General features: G+C 34.6%; 2 protein-coding genes across 8 annotated transcripts in view; one reads left to right on the plus strand and one right to left on the minus strand.

Annotated features, from left to right (window-relative positions):
• Positions 1-16,790, minus strand: part of LOC111871243 (pancreatic lipase-related protein 2) — a 35,419-nt gene that overhangs the window by 11,907 nt on the left and 6,722 nt on the right. The window contains exons 2-7 of one of the 2 annotated variants that reach the window (XM_023864210.2): positions 11,181-11,332; positions 10,457-10,614; positions 9,581-9,694; positions 8,903-9,049; positions 5,961-6,084; positions 747-986 (exon numbers count right to left, since the gene is read on the minus strand). In XM_023864210.2, coding sequence (XP_023719978.1) covers positions 747-986; positions 5,961-6,084; positions 8,903-9,049; positions 9,581-9,694; positions 10,457-10,614; positions 11,181-11,304 — 907 coding nt within the window. In that variant the 5' untranslated portion in view covers positions 11,305-11,332. Of the gene's footprint in view, positions 1-746; positions 987-5,960; positions 6,085-8,902; positions 9,050-9,580; positions 9,695-10,096; positions 10,135-10,456; positions 10,615-11,180; positions 11,333-16,790 lie in introns of those variants that run through there. The other variant, XM_033754323.1, reaches the window with a different exon arrangement.
• Positions 14,939-16,790, plus strand: part of LOC111871218 — a 31,365-nt gene continuing 29,513 nt past the window's right edge. For 5 of the 6 annotated variants that reach the window (XM_023864172.2, XM_023864182.2, XM_023864191.2 and 2 more), the window contains exon 1: positions 14,940-15,437. In XM_023864172.2, the coding sequence (XP_023719940.1) occupies positions 15,277-15,437 (161 nt within the window). In that variant the 5' untranslated portion in view covers positions 14,940-15,276. Of the gene's footprint in view, positions 15,438-16,790 lie in introns of all 6 variants that reach the window. The other variant, XM_023864163.2, reaches the window with a different exon arrangement.

Genomic DNA, 16,790 nt, shown 5'->3' on the forward strand with positions numbered 1-16,790 from the left:
TAAATTTTGAATTTATTTTGTCTTAATAGCATAGTCTTTACTTCTCTTTGCTCACAATTTTCAGAACTAAATGATATATTCAATAAAAAAATTCTCACTGGAAAAGTATAGGATAGCTTTGTATTTGGGATTATATGGTAATCCTATTTTATAATATCCCTCAGTAATTCTATGCAGTTGTTTAAAGAACTAAAGAATATTTCATCACCCTTGAAAATTTATAGCATGTAAATAAATACAGTTATTAATCTGGCTGGTTTTATACACACACACACACACACACACATACATCGACATGAGGTAGAGCTGAACACTTTTACCATAAATCTTGCAATTTTTAAATCATTAATCAAAAAGGAGTAAGACCCCAGAACTACATGTTATGTTATGCACATTTTTCAAAATGTGTATATTCAGCAATCATCAGCAATCACCCAAACACACATGAAGATTAGCAAAGCCTCTTATTTTTTGTAGTAATTAAACAAATCTTCAACCTTCATCTATAGACCTACATGTATGTGTATGTATGTACATTTGTGTGTGTGCACGCTTGCATGTATTTGTATGGATGTGTATATGTAATTAATTAATTAATTAATTAGTTAAAATACTGTTGAATATGCTGCTACAACTGTTAGTTTATTAAAAGTTAAATATTGTTGCTTTGGAGATAATTAAACAAACAGAAGCAATTTGCCAGAATTGTTACATTGCATGTACATGTATATTTTCAAACTTTTTACCTCTGTAGAAGCTGCCACTCTCTTTTGCCATATATGACATAACTCCTCCACGACACCCAGGCTGTTCAATCCCGCCATTAGGATAGAAATCCACATGTCCAACGGGCTGCAAGATACCCAGCCCACCACTGATGAACGGGCCAGCATCTGTATGAATTACATCCACAAAATCTGCATCTGTAGGGTCCAGGCGAACAACTGGATCTGTCTTACTGAAGTGAGGTTCTGCTGGGTCCAGACCTGTAGCAATAATGATAAATTAAATATGCATTTTTATTCCAAAATAATTATGTCAAATTAAACACAGGGCTATTTAAAGTGATGAAGTTTCATGTGCTTCAAGGAGCTGGGATAGCACAGATTTAACGATTGGTTACATCCTAGACTGAGAGTGGTAGGGAGTCAAGTCCTGATATGGGCAAGATTTTCTCCTCCCCATATATTCTAGTTCATTTCTGGGTCCCACATTTCTCCTTATCAAATGGTTACCAGGAGTGCTTTTCCCAGGGATAACGCAGCTGAGGCATGAAGCTGACCACTCACCTCCAACTAGCACTAAGTTCAAGGATACATGGATAATAATGATGCATAGAGTTTTATACAAAAAGAAGATAAAAATAAATGAAGTTAACAAAACTATAGCTTTGCCAATTCTGATTTATGAAAATGTGAAATAAATTATGAGATTATTGGACAAAGGAGGAATAATAAAGCAAAAATGGATATCTTTATGCTATGAACAAATAATTTTTCACACTGTAAGTGCAGTGAAGGCAAGGAAAATTTGAAAATATTTAAATTCAATGATAAAACAAAAGTTTAGAATAAAATCGGTTATGATAAAACTTTTCTTCTGTTCTATTAACCCTTATGCCTTGGAAATGTATGAGGGAGTGGAGTTAAGTTCCACATATCCTTAACATCAACACTACATGGAGATAGATAGTCAAAGTCAAATTTTAATTTAATGCCAGGCATCTTTATTTTCAGGGAAAGAGTCACCTATGTTTGTTGGATAGGAGGCTGATATGGCACCAGAAAAATTCCTACCCCTACCAGGAATCAAACTCTGGTTGTTCAGCCCATAGTCAAGTCACTAATCTGGCTCCTGGAAAAATCACTTAATGTAATAAAATTAGAACACTTAATGGAAATTAGATACATAATGAATTATCACCCAGAAAGGTGAGATGACTACAAATGAGTATGAGAGAGATGTATTCTACCTTGCAATCTACTTGGAAGGACAGGTGAAAGCCATGAGACTTCTATCTTGAGATCATAATTTAGAGTCCCTTAAATATGGTAAACACTGTACTGCCATATTAGCCCAAACATAAGGTGAGGTCATTATTTCAAGTATTGCTCCTTAGGAAAGAGGGCTCACCATATTTTTGGGTCCTTGAGAATGAAGATGAAGTTGATTATGATGAGTAATCCTCAGAAGTACATGAAATATTCAATTTTGTATAAAAGATTATCTGATTTCCTGTTTGGAGAAACAAGGAGTTACCGTATATTCAAGCATATATGGTAATTGGACCACATTACAATGCTCTGAAAATTGTTTACTCATGAGCATGCAGAAGTACAAATAAAAAAAACGGCTATGAATTGAAGTGTCCAATAATCGAATGGTCTGAACTAAAGGCATGAGTTCGTAAAATATTTGTGTGTATAATATTACAGGTTATGGGAAGAAAATAAGATGTATCCTTCCCTTCAAATGCTCAAATTTGATGAAGATGATCAGAATTTTAAATGTATAATGATACTACTTTATGATTAATTTCTGCACATAAGTTTCACCTTGCAGATTCCAGCTATATTAAATATGTCAAATGTAACCTCATAGGTGTTAACTATAAGGGTGAACAAGGTGTTTGGATACACCTTAATACATTTTATCTGACATTTCTCAAAATATTGAAAATGATGCTTTTATTATAAATATCAGAAAAAGTCTTGAACCATTCCAATAACACCAGCTATATCTATCATATTTTTGTAAAACAGATCTGAATGTGTACATACCATAATATGCAAGCTTTGAGGTTCTCAGGACGCGATTATGAATTCTAACATTTACTGGGATGTGATGGCATACAATCTGTTACATCGTTTACAATTTCTTTTCCCCCAAAAATGAAGGCAATACACTCCTTCAAAGAATCAGTAATGATCTACCAGACTTCACAGCATTGCATCCCAGAAGATGAAAATCTTCATATATGTACCACTGTATTTATGAAGTATTGTAATATTCTATATACATGTCTTCCAAAGACAGGAAGTCCAGTATAATAACATTCCAAGGAAGGGATTATCTGAGAGAACCAACCTTTGAGCATGTACTTTTCCATGGACTTTAAACTTTGTTCCTGATAAAATAGAAGTGTGTACAAATATAATTTATGCATAAAAATGTAATCATTATTTGACGTCATATGGTTGCCAGTTAACTGATGGGTCATCTCAATGGTTCAGTGAAAATTCAACACAAAGTTCTATACTATATCTTGATAAATAGTGCATAAATCACGTCACCTCTTGAAAATATTAAACATTGAAACACCCATTTAATGTTTCTCAGCTTAAGGCTTTCCCTCATTTAACATCCTATTTCAATGAACCAAGGTCAATAATATCAGCATTAAATTTCCGCCATTTAAGATTTTCCACACTGTTTTGTTCAAATTGACTTGTCCCAAAAGAAACCTGAAATCTGTGTTTCACTGTGCTATTAAATAAAGGGGATAGTTTGGAAAATAGCAATAGCTTATTATCTTTCCATGTAGTACAGCATTATTTCCATATGACACATTATATGTATTTTTATTACATCTGTTTTTTATTATAATCTCTCATCTATTATAGTAGCTAACTGCCATAATATTTGGACTATTCAAAATATTTGTATAATATCAATTCAACATAAATTCCTCGAAGTAATTATAAAACATTCATAAACGTTCAGTACATTTATGACCCAAGTAGTAAATTATTTAAAATTGTATCTAGTTGCGTTTTAGAGCTCTAAAAGTAACTAGCAACCTGAAAAAACAGACTTCTCACAACCACCAAAGCATGTCAAGGTGGTGAAAGTGATATGATCCTAATTTATCTCAAGGACATTGATATTAACTTTGTTTTGAACTGCTGAAATTTGTGACTGCTTTCAGAATAAATCAAACTATAGATGGTGAAAGAAACAAAACAGAGATTCAAAGTCAACTATAAATAATAAAATTCAAATCCTGTAAACAATGTAATCTGATAAACACATCTAATTAAATCCAGATTACATTTTTCTGAACGTTTAATACAACATGCTGGAGCAAAGATAAATGTAAAAATATGTATATTTACATATTTTAACTGGACTTTGAGCAGGATATTAATACACAATAAAATGTCTTAAATGACCCCAACAACAAAGCAGGAGATAGTAATGTAAAAACTAGAATGTTTTTGGTAGTGAAGGCTGTGATGCATTGAACTAAGGCAAAGTACACTACCCAGACAAAGGAGTTATTGTGACTTTTATAATCTCTGATCAAATACACTGCAGTCATTTTTGAGCTCCTTGCAAATTATTGGGCTACTCAGGTGGAAGAGCCTAATGCTTCTCCAATCCAGTTTTGTTACAAAAATTTAGACTGCTAGTTAAAGCAACAAGTCTATAGCCTGACATATTACAACAACAGAGTCCTTCTAGAAAACATAGTACTAAATTAGCTACTCAATTCCCTACCATATATGGAATTGAATGTTTGTTACCATATTCACAGGAGCCCACTTCCACCCCATGTCCTGAGCCAGGTAAATCCAGTTCTCCCCTTTCCCACCCTACTTATTTAAGACACATTTCAGAATTTTCCCCTCATCTCTGCTGAGGTGTTCCAAATGATCCTTCCCCTCATGTTTTCATTATCACATGGATATGATGATATCATAAATACCATGAAAATACTTGTTTTCATAAAATAAGGATCATAGACAAAAAGAAAAAGAAAATTTCAGCTTCTTGGAGTCTTAAATGATTAACTTCATTTGTTTAATTCCCTGTGCACACATTAACATCAAAGAGTAAATCATATAAATGGTATATCACATACTACATCAGTGAAATTTAACTTATTTCTGGACATGCTGTAAGTGTGTTTTCTTATTTATTTGTGGTTTATTTAATGATGCTGTTTGTAGCTTAGACTACAGATTTGCTGCTTGGTGAATGTGATGTAAGGAAGATACATGTACATCAAGAACAGAAGTAGAAACAAAAATCCTAGCAATAATATCAACAAATATTATAATTTCTGATCAAATAATGAAGTAATTTAATCACTGTAAAGAATGAGGTTTAAGTGAAAAGTTCATTCCTTTCATAGATCTGATCAAGAAAGTAATCCCAGTGCATCCGGGAAGTTGTTAATACTAATTGAATTTAAATGTAGAGTCAACTAATCTAAAATTTACCTTCAGATCTCATTTATGTAGCTTATGTATATAAATAATAGAAAATTATAGAAATGCTTATAATTTATCTTCAATTCATTTTCAAAATCCTGATAACAAACGGTGGAATTAAATTGTTGAAGGAAAAATGGAACACATGCATAACAAAAAATTATATGATTTCATTGGCATTTACTTTTTGCATATAAAAAGAAGTTGAAGTCTGATTATATGAGACAGCAACTAAGTACAAAACACTCTCATCTAGCATTTCATCATTTACAGTCTGAAAAAGTCAAAACCATTTACCAGTTCTTACATAAAAGAATCCTGGGATATGAGGAGGCCTTGCTTCATGTTACACATGGCTAATACTTTTTTTGTTAGATTTATATGCTGTATTCTTTGAGGGTAGAAACACTACAAGAGGAGGTAGTGAAATTAAGGATAGTGTGGTATAAGTGTTTGTTATACATGGACAATAATAGGGATTCTTTGAGGGCATAACATGTAGATATAAAATACAGAGTTACTGTGGAAACCAAGGCTTAGCTAGAGGGGCCAAATAAGAGAAAGAATACAAGGCAGGGTAAGAAAAGAATGGATACAAGTATGAAGTGCTCATGAGAGGACAGAAAAAATTGAGATTTTGTCATTAGCCTGTCAAATCCGGTAAAAATATTAGTTGATGATGATAGTGACTAGTTTATTCTACATTCAATAGGAAATAACATTAATGGGCATGTGGTTGCTTACCAGTAATGCGTCCCAATCTGTATTTGAAGTTTCTGTGTACAGTTTGTCCTGTATAGGCAGCCATGTGTGCACCAAGGCTATGTCCAATAAAATGAATAAGCTCTGGTTGTATTCCGACTTGCACCTGAGGAAACAATTTTGAAAAATGAAGAATGAGGTGGTTTGCAGGTGAATTTTCATGTGACAGTTGTTTTAAATGTCCAACATAAAGTGTGGACTGGAAAAACTACATATTATGAAAAGAAAGAATATTTGTTTCCAGGTAAGATACCACAAAGAATAGGAACACCATACCTCTTGTGTAAATAGATATCTTTTCCAAAAATCAATGTCTTTTACCATTATATCTGGGACTACCTGTCAGAGTGTATAACTTTCCTTTATTCCATTGATACTAACACCATGGGGCTATGCTACAAGCCGGAAGGTCGCGGCTTCAATTTCCGATGAGGTCATTGGATTTTTTCACTTGACCTAATCCTTCCAGCTGCACTAGGCCCTGGGGTTTACTCAGCCTCTAACAGAAATGAGTACCAGGAATTAATTAAATCATTTTCCTGGGGAGTAAAGCACAGCCAGCGCATAAGGCTGATAACCTTACCGCCATCTTTGAGCCGATTTTCTAGATAGTGTGGGACCCTCAACGTTTCACAACCCTATGAGCCTTCACGGCCTGGTACAGAGATAGCTTTACTTTTACTAACACCATGACAGGAAAAGTAATAGAATGTTCTTAGTAATTATCAAAAAATAGTTAACAACTCTGTTGTGACAAAGACAGGTAAAGTAAACAAGGAAAGCAATATTATACATCAAGTAACTTTTAGATTTATGTAGTTTGTTTAAGATTGGTCATCGTGGAGTAATTGGTTGGGCATATAACAAGATACACACATAGAATTTTCGTATTGAAACCTATTTGAAAGAATATGTTCAGAAGACTGAGAATGATGTGGGAGTAAAATGTTAAAATGGAACTTAGAGACATTTACATTTACGTTTATTTTCACTTCATGGATCCATTCATCTCCCTGTAGGGCTGGATATAAAACATGTCACACGTTACAAATTCATGATGACTATACATCATACATACATCCTTGGTCCAATAAAATATGTAATCAGGCCTCACGCGTATAGCACAAGTTGTTAAGACGTTGATTATGATGATCTGACCTAGGTTAAACTGGCTCAGAATTATATCAACTGATGGGCTCTGTGTTGAGGGAGAAGAAATTTTGTCCTCCTACCCTCACAAATGTAATGCATACACTGAAATTCGGAATGTGACAACATCAGTATCGATTGCAGGAACAAAGAGAGGAGAAGAATAAGAAACTTTAATATAGGAGAACATATACTAGCCATTCCAACATATTTCTGATACTAACCAAGCAAAGCGGCTTACTAATGTGTGGTCCCTCTAAACACACTAAAGTATTTGGTAGTAAATTTAACTAAGCGGAACTGATTGATGGGCGAAAAAGATGGTTAGTGACCACAGTATGACAGACAGTAGACCCTCAATATACAGTGGATTCAGGTATACTTCAGCTTTGATACTGTCCGCAAATACAATTACATATGTTTCATGTCATACAAATTTCTATAAAATCCTTTAATTACCTTGCTGTAGTTTGCAGGTACAAAGAGTAAAGTCCATAGTCCACCATGAATAGGCTGTACATTTCTTGTTTCTCTAATCTTGATATTATTTTATTCAAAAAGCATAAGTTAATGAGCACCCCTTTTACCTGATTGAGTACAGTTTGAAATATTCCTTAAACATCATGTACACAATTTAGTCTGCTGAACAAAATAATAACTGATGAATATTTTAGTAAAAATTTGACAGTACTGAGAAGGAGAACAGGGTGTGAAAGAATAATATATTCATGTAATAGGAGTGAGAGATTACAGGGTCCATCATAGGTCAAGATCCATTCAAAGCATTCAAGGATTCAAGGTTAAAGAGTATTACAGGAAAGACATAATTTCTTTGATATCAGTCAACATTCTGTTAAGATTTGAGGCTTTCACGGCGGTGACTATGAAGAAAGTAGNGCTTTCTTCAACATTCTGTTAAGTCAGTGGACATGAATATGCCTAAACCAGTGGGATCAGAGTTTTGGGGATAAAACATTAATAGGAATGGAATCTTCCTTCCTCCTATCTGAGAATATACTACTAATATTTAAATCTAAAAATGACCCAATGACACATGTATAGCAGCCATATGTATAACAATTATCTATTTATATGAGAATTTCTCAAGTCAATCCATATCACCATACCAAATTCTCATTCAGAAAGCCGCAATATGAACAAAATATCTAAACATTCTTCTTCCGCACTATTGAGGTCTTGCTCAGATGAGGATGTAGTCTTCTCGATATCAATGTACAGTTATAAATGACTTACTTTTCCAAATTTTGTTGAAATTATATTTGTTAAAAAACATAATTTTTAGTCATGTTTGTCGAATCTTTAAATGACTATTAGCTTCATCATAACTGTGTGCATATTATCCACTTAATGCACAATTATGGACTGACCTGTCCATTAGGTTTGAATGTCAACTCATCTGTTCATAGAATGGATTTCCAAAATTCAGGATTGCCTTCATTTTATTAAGTGACTTTTGGGCCACTCTGTATAAAAACTAAATTTCAGCATTCTAAATGTTATACAAATAAAAAAAAAATCAAATTACAGGTGGCTTGCAGTTCTGAACCAGATCTTTCATGGATCTTGAAGGATCTAAGAGCATATTTGACAGAGAGAAGGAGAGAATGTTCACTTACATTCTAATAAGCATGTGTGGAATGTCCAAGCGCAACGATTCGTGATTAGATGTTGCAGTTTACTATGGGATTTTTATAAATTTGTATATCAGTGCAGAAATGCACTAATAAAACATGAAAAAGCTTCAGCATACTTACAATCAAGTTATTTATCAAGTGGGCTGTCATGGCACCAACAAGTCTGATGTTTGCAACTGCTTGAGGGTAAGGAGGGCCTGAGCCACTACTCCAGTCAACAACTATTACACTACAGTCCAACAGGTTCAACAGTTCCCTTGTCATTTTCTGCAACAAAGTGACAGGATGCATTGTGAATCTGAACACAAATATTACTCACTGCTACTGAAACTTACTAGAAAAGAATACACTGCCACTTGTAATTTCCCCTTTTTAAAAGAAGTTTACAAAGAACAGTCTTTTTTGTCACCGGTACATATAACTTCAGGTTGAATTTTTCTGGGATTAAAAGTGTAAGTAATAAGATGTAGAGGTCTCTGTTTACAACAGAAATATTTTTGTTCTCTTTCATACTTTTTCATCCAGGACATTCTGAATTCAGCCCACCTCCATGAGCTGGAATTGAGTGTTCTCAAGTAACTTTCATATTTTCCCTGGACACACATTTCTTTTTCACAATTGCTTTTGCTTGATACATAATTCCTCAAGGCAAATTTAAAGTACTGTCATTTTTCTTGAGCAGTGCTTGATATAAGAGAGAGATTTGTTGCTTACTATATGAAGATTAGAAAAAATGCACAATTACAAAGGCATCATTGACTTCTCTGTGTAAAGTGATGTAAAATACAGCAGACTAACCTTTATCCATTCCTTATGGCCATTCTCTAAAAAGCCATGACTAATGAAATAGATCCTGTGACCAGGCATCAGGTAAGACCGGAACAAAGTATCATTATCCATGATATCCAGATTCTGTTAAAAATGTAATGTAAAAAAAGAGACTGGCAATTAGTCTTGCATAGTGTATTTATGACCGTATAACCATTCAATTGAGAACATTAACAAAGTCATTACATTTATATGGACAGTCCACTTCCTACTTTAGAGTAATGTGACTAGTTTTTAAGTAAAAAGGCAATTGGCCATGGAGGCCCATAGGGTTGTGAGACATTGAGGCTCCCACATTTTCTAGACAATCGGCTCAATGATGGTGGTGTGTTTGTCAGCCATACATGCCATTCGCCCTTTACCTCCAGGAAGATTCCTGCTACTCATATGTGTTAGAGGCTGAGTTGACCCCAGGACCACAATGCAGCTGGAAGGATTAGGTGAATTGAAGAATCCAATAACCTCATCGGGAATTGAAGCTCTTACCTTCTGGCTTGTAGCATAGTGCCTCAGTCAACTACACTACTGCTTTCCAGCATTCGTATGAATTATGTTTAATATCATTATAATCACAGAACAAATATAACATGCAATTGAAATACAAGATATTAATTGCCTATAGTCCAGGTCATATCTGTCTTGTTATAAGAAAAACTGAATTTATATCAAACTCATATTTCATGACTAACCTGACCTCTGAAAACACCAATTAGATATCTCAACCTTGTGTTTAACAGTTGATAAGTAAAATGAATAATTAATGCTATGAAATGTGTAAACATCCTTATCAGTGTATTGAATACTGAATTTAATACTTGAAACAGAAAATGGAAACTTTATGCTTACCTGACAATTATCCCCATTACGCCTTGTATAAAGGCAGTACTTTGGATTTATTTTTTCAGGTGGTTCTGGAACATGGCTCACAGGTCGCAGAAATTCATCTGTCCATGGGTGGGTCATCTCGTAACATCCAAAAGGGCTATAGCATAGTTCTTCTGTGTCTATTAACAAGGATAATTAATTTATACAACTGAAGTGATCACCTGAGAGATGTGTAGCTGGGATGATAATTTTAAAATGGATGTTACAGAAGTAAGATATCAGAATATGGACTGAACATCTGCTACTCAGGATAGGGACCAGCGGCAATCTGTTGCAAACATGGTAAGAAACCTTCAGACTTCATAAAGGACAACAATTTCTTTACCAGTTGAGTGACTGTTGTCTCTTGAGGGACTCTGCTCCACAAAGTCAGTGGTTTCAGGTGTAGTTACTTTACAAATAGAGATATATTAAAAAAGGAGTACTAGTAAATGTGTAATGGCATGTAACACATTTTATTTTAATATTTGACTTCTCATTTGTATAAACCTAATGACCTTTTTCACTGAATTATGGCAAGGAAAATGAGCTGGGATAGCTCATTTGGTACAGCAAAGAGCTGAAGGCTGGGCGACTGAGAAACTTGGGTTCAATTTCAGGAAGAGGCAAGGAATTTTTCTCTTCTCCGCAGTGTTCTTAAAAAAGTGTTAATGTAATAACTGTTAAAAAGTATATTTTAACTTACTGTTTTCATGTACTTCTGGTCGAAAAACTTCATTTGTAGTTCCTGTATCTTGTAGATTCTTGCTCATTAAGAGAAGCACAGTCTGAAGAAGTACACTGTTTGTTGTATTCAACATCTGCTGCATTGTTCAGTTTAGTTTGGTATCAGTCGGTCTATATCAATAAACAGCAGATCTTTCAGTGTTGAACTTCAAATTTATGCAGTCAGTAAGATTCTGCACTATACTACTATTTCATGTATGAGTCACTCAGCTTTATACATAAAGACACTACCAGGTATGTCCACAAATTCATATGTAGTTACATTTAAATATACCATATATTCTTAGCACCAACTAAATAGCAAGTGCATAGCGTTATTAGATTTTGAACTTGTCTAGGGCCAATAATGTGCGTCAGTCATAGCAAATGATGTCAGTATATTGTGAAATGTTCTTTTTTCTCTCTGTCCAGACGTCTTCATTCCAAAGCTTAGACTTGTTTCAAAATAATAAATTAAGTTATAGGCATGTTTCCAATAGCAAAGTGAAATTGATAGATTGGAGTACAGCTGCCCTGCTTTATCTTATACTATTTGTCTTCCTACCCCTACCACCAACCAAGACCACATTACACTATCTTATCATTAAAACAACATTTATTTATTAACTTATTATCAGCGTTTCTACTGTTCTATATATTTCATGATTACAAAAGTATTTAACGCACATAAACATGATAGTATTTACAAAAGGAAATATAATAAGTACAATAAAACTAATTTCAGGGCATTTTGTCCTGAATATAAAGATACTCTATGAATATTTTATTTATGCTTCTTTATTTAGGGTTTATTCATTGATGCTGTCAGTGTGTGAGATCATATAGCATAAAAAGGTAGGATTATAAAAATAATAATGAACTGAAAAATATGTGGAGGAAAGTAATCATGATCTAATCATAGGTGCTATCCATTCATTTGCCTTGAAAGACTGACTAAAACCACAAAGGAACTCAATAAATATAGTTGGTATAATGGCCAAAATTCAGACCAAGCACTTCCCAGAACTGCTTGTGCCAGCATGCTTGGTCTCTCGGAATGTTTACAGAAACAGGTTCACTTGAAGTCTTCAGTGATATTATTAAGGTATTGGTGCTAGACAGTTGCTCAATTTATCTATGCCAGAAACTCAATTCTCACTGTGCATTGAACACTGTTTTCCTAATTGGTTTATTTTAACCTCCTCATTTTGCAAAAACAGAAGTGATAGCTCTTCTTAGTGAGATTTGGTTTTGTCACTGCAACTAATAAGATTATGTTTGTCTCGGATGTGATGCCTTGTGTTTTGACGGATAAATGTTATTGTTTTGGGGAAGTCTGCTGTCTGCAATGCTTTGCTGACGGAGGCAGCAGGCTCCTTAAAAGCACTGGCACCTGTGTTCAAAGGAAACATATAGTAAATTCCATAAGGTAAATGTTTGTCTGGTAATTTTCCTAATCAGAATGATCTAAAACAAAGAGATGTTTATTGTCTGTGCTTTTCAACTTTGCTTTAGAATATGCCATTAGGAAGGCCCAGGAAAACCAGGTGGGAATGAAATTAAATGGGACACATCAGTTGTTGGGCTATGCTGATGATGTGAATCTACTAGGTGATAATATAGATACCATAAAAAAAACCACACAAACTTTGACGCTAGTAAGGTGGTTGATTTAGAAGTAAAAGCAGAGAAAACTAGGTATATATTACTGTCTGGTCACCAGAATGAGGGACAAAATCATGACATAAAGGTAGCTAACAGATATATTGATAATGTAGCACAGATCAGATATAACAAATAAAAACTTGATTCAACAGGAAATTAAGAGAAGACTGAATTCGGGTAACACTTGCTACCATTGAGTCCAGAAGCTTTTGTCTTCTCATCTGCTGTCTGAAAACATAAAAACTGGAATATAAAAACTATAATTTTGCCTGTGGTTCTGTATGGGGTGTGAAACTTTGTCTCTGACACTAAGGGAGGAACATAGACTGAGGGTGTTTGAGAACGGGGTGTCGCGAATATTTGGACTGAAGACAGAGTGACAGGTGGTTGGAGAAAACTGTATAATGGGGAACTTAATAAGTTGTGTTCTTCTCCAAGTACAATTAGAATAATAAAGTCAAGGAGGATGAGGTGAATAGGGCATGTAGAACAAATGGGGTAGAAGAAAAATGCATATAGGATATTGGTGGGAAAGCCAGAAGGATAGACACCAATAAGCAGGCCAAGATGTAGAAAGGTGGATAATATTAAAATGGATCTTATAGAGATAAGATGGGATGGTATGGATTGGATTGATCTGTCTGCAGATCAGGACCAGTGGAGGGCTCTTGTGAACAGGGTACTGAACCTTCAGGTTCCATAAAATCCTGGGAAGTTCTTGAGTAGCTGCACAATGGCGGTTTCTGAAGAAGGGCTCAGCTCCATGAGTGAGCAGACTATGGAAATGTTGATATGAAAACTTGCTATAATATTTGTATTTTCAGAGTCAACATTTGTACTTCAATTCACAAAATATGTTCTTTATGTAGTTTGATTTCCATTGGAACAATAATATCAAATTAAAAGTAGATTATAAATGTTCTTGTTACTTAAACAATGGATGAAGCTGTCCCCATTCTGAACCCTGTGCCATGTATGTGAGTCACATGTAAAGATCTGGGTGTATTTTCTAACCTTGGCACAAGGTAGAGTTGGGCATTGGACTCTGGTTGCCTTTATTTTCAGGGAACAGAACTCTTAATGCCTATTGAGTAGGGAAGCAGGTGGACTTCAGAACAGTTCTGACATAGCTGGAAATAAAATTTCCAGTGTCCTCACAAGATATGAACATTGACCAACAATCCAGTAACCCATTTTTTTTTTTTCATTTTTCTTGGATGAATTGTCGTTGTTACTAATACTGTTGTCCTTGATTTTGATAAGATTGAATATATGTTTTATACGATTTGAACCAGGACCTTTTTGCTGAGGGTGGAATGTATGTTGAAACCCTCTCTTAATAAAAGATTGAAGAAAATCTTGGACCTGAAGACTGTTTAAATATGTGTTGAATGAGGAAATTTACGTAGGAGAAACGTCATGAATTAAATTCGTCACATAGTGATAGGATCAGAACTCATGGAGGTTAAATGGGCTGGACACATAGAAGGAACTAGAAGGAATCTTTGTGGATATTAGCACCTGACATATTAGGCTAATAATGATATAACTCGTAGACAGTTTGTTGTTATGTGGATTCAGATACCACAGTTAGTTACAATGTAAACTGTTTTTGCCGGCGTGAATGAGATAATCATACTTCGCTTCCCACCCACACATTTGCATACTGTATTGTGTAAAGTGGCGTCAGTGCGGCTTTCCTATCATGCCAGACTGTTTTTCAGTTTATCGTTGAAGACGTTCCTAAGATGGATCGAAGTCCATAGGGTCAACAGTCAACAAGATCAAATGACATTGCAGGGTTCACGTGCAGCAACAATCGGCAAAAGCCATGTGAAAGGCGTGATATACTATTTGCACACGCGCGTTGGGAGTACGTCACGGATTACGTCATGCACGAAGCAGAACGACGTACTATTGACTTTGAAAGTGTCAAAATACATAGAAAATAAATAATACATTTTCCTTATTTGTGCAATAGTTTGGATAATCCCTTGTTTATTAGATAGGTTAAAACTGTCAATTTAAATTTTCTGAAAACGATCGTAATCACTCCAGCCTATCGGCTGATTCACGTAGTACGACGGCGCAGAAACCACGGAAGCCAATAGCACGTGGCAGTTAGACAGTCAGACGTAGTAATGTTTATTGTTTTTGCAGAGCAGGTGTTGAACATTAACGGAAGGCGTGAAAAGGATTGTTTTGTTACCAAGACAAACGTGCTAGTTACATATATACCAGGCATTCATTAAGTTCCTTATCAGTGTGTACTACTGTCTACATTGGGAGTCTGGGACTGGTATCCCTGTAACGGCCGTAACCTAAAAAGTGTGGGCGTAAATCGTAACAGGTCCAGTTTAGTAGATATATATTCTTTGCCAATTTTATAGCATTAATTTAGTGTTCCAGACATGAGAATCCTATTTTTGCCGTTTTTCGCCTTCTTGTTTATTATTTTAAATGTCCAGTACATAAGAGGAAGCTCCAATTATCACATACATGAAAAGGAATGGCTTGATCCGGATCCACTTGACAGGATATATCGTGACTATACTGCGAGGAAAGAGTCAAGGTTAGTGACAAGTGTTGTTTGTTATTTTGTCGTGTCCTTATATGATGACAACTTAGAGTAAAAGTATTATTCATCTGCATCTTTTTGAACAAGGCCTTATTTCCAATCATTTTTATGTAAAATGACAACTTCTGTGTAGTGTTACAGTTTTCGGACAGTTTGTTTTCATTTTATTATTTACTATTGGAAATATTTCTCCGTTAAATGTTTTGCCACATGGGCGTAATTTTACTTTACAGTAAAAAATCGTCTGAGTGTAAACAAACGTCTAAGGTTATCTGTGAAGAAGTTACGTATTAAAGTTTATGTTGTATCATTTTTTAAAGCGAAAATATTTAGGATTTTAAGCATGCAGTTGTGACACAGAATGTTTACAAACCTAAATGTTCAAATACAACTTATTTCTGAACTTTGATACCTGCAAGCAGACATTACTTGAAAGTTGAACATGAGAAACATTTTAGGACAATTGTAGTCAACATCTTGTAGTACTTAAAAGATACCATTGTTCAGGTATCCTATTTTGTCTGCAGTGCAAAGGGTATTTGTAACAAGGAATTATTATGATCCCAGATAAAATTTTAGTATGTTTGCATTAGGGATTGTGGACAAGGAATTTTGTACTTTCTTGCTAAAATTTCTCTTGGTAGCAGTATTTTGGTCCAGTAATCACCCTGTGGAATATTATGCTGTATCTCTTTATTTCATTCACTCATTTATGGAGCGGAGCCTTTCTTGAGAAGCTGCCAATTGTGCGGCTATTCAAGAACTTCCCAGCATTTTATGGAACCCGAAGGTTCATTGATAACTCAAAATTAAGAGACTATACTGTAGGACCCTTTATAAATGGCTTATCCGATCATGATGCTCAACTCATAGAAATAAATAATATTGACCTTCAGTCCAGTAATCAACAATATCAAACAGTAAGGAAAATCAACAAGCATACGATGGCAGATTTTGTCACAAAATTAAGTAATGAATCATGGGACAATGTATTTGACAGCAATAATATTGATTCTAAATTTAATTGCTTTCTGAACACATACTTGAGGATCTTTTATTCAAGCTTTCCCTTAAAAATAGTCAAAAATGAAAATAAAAACAAATCCACCTGGATAACAATTGGAATAAAAACTTCATGTAAACACAAAAGACAACTATATTTGGCCAGTAGGGACAGTAATGATCCAAGACTAAAAAGTCACTACAAAATGTACTGTAAAATTTTGTCAAAAGTCATTAAAGAAGCCAAACAGAATAACTATAACAGCCAAATTCTAAAATCAAACAATAAAATTAAAACCACCTGGGATATTGTGAAAGTTGAATCAGGAAAGAAATCTGTTAATG

Source organism: Cryptotermes secundus, unplaced genomic scaffold (assembly GCF_002891405.2).
Source record: "Cryptotermes secundus unplaced genomic scaffold, Csec_1.0 scaffold152, whole genome shotgun sequence".
Taxonomy (NCBI): Eukaryota; Metazoa; Arthropoda; class Insecta; order Blattodea; family Kalotermitidae; genus Cryptotermes; species Cryptotermes secundus.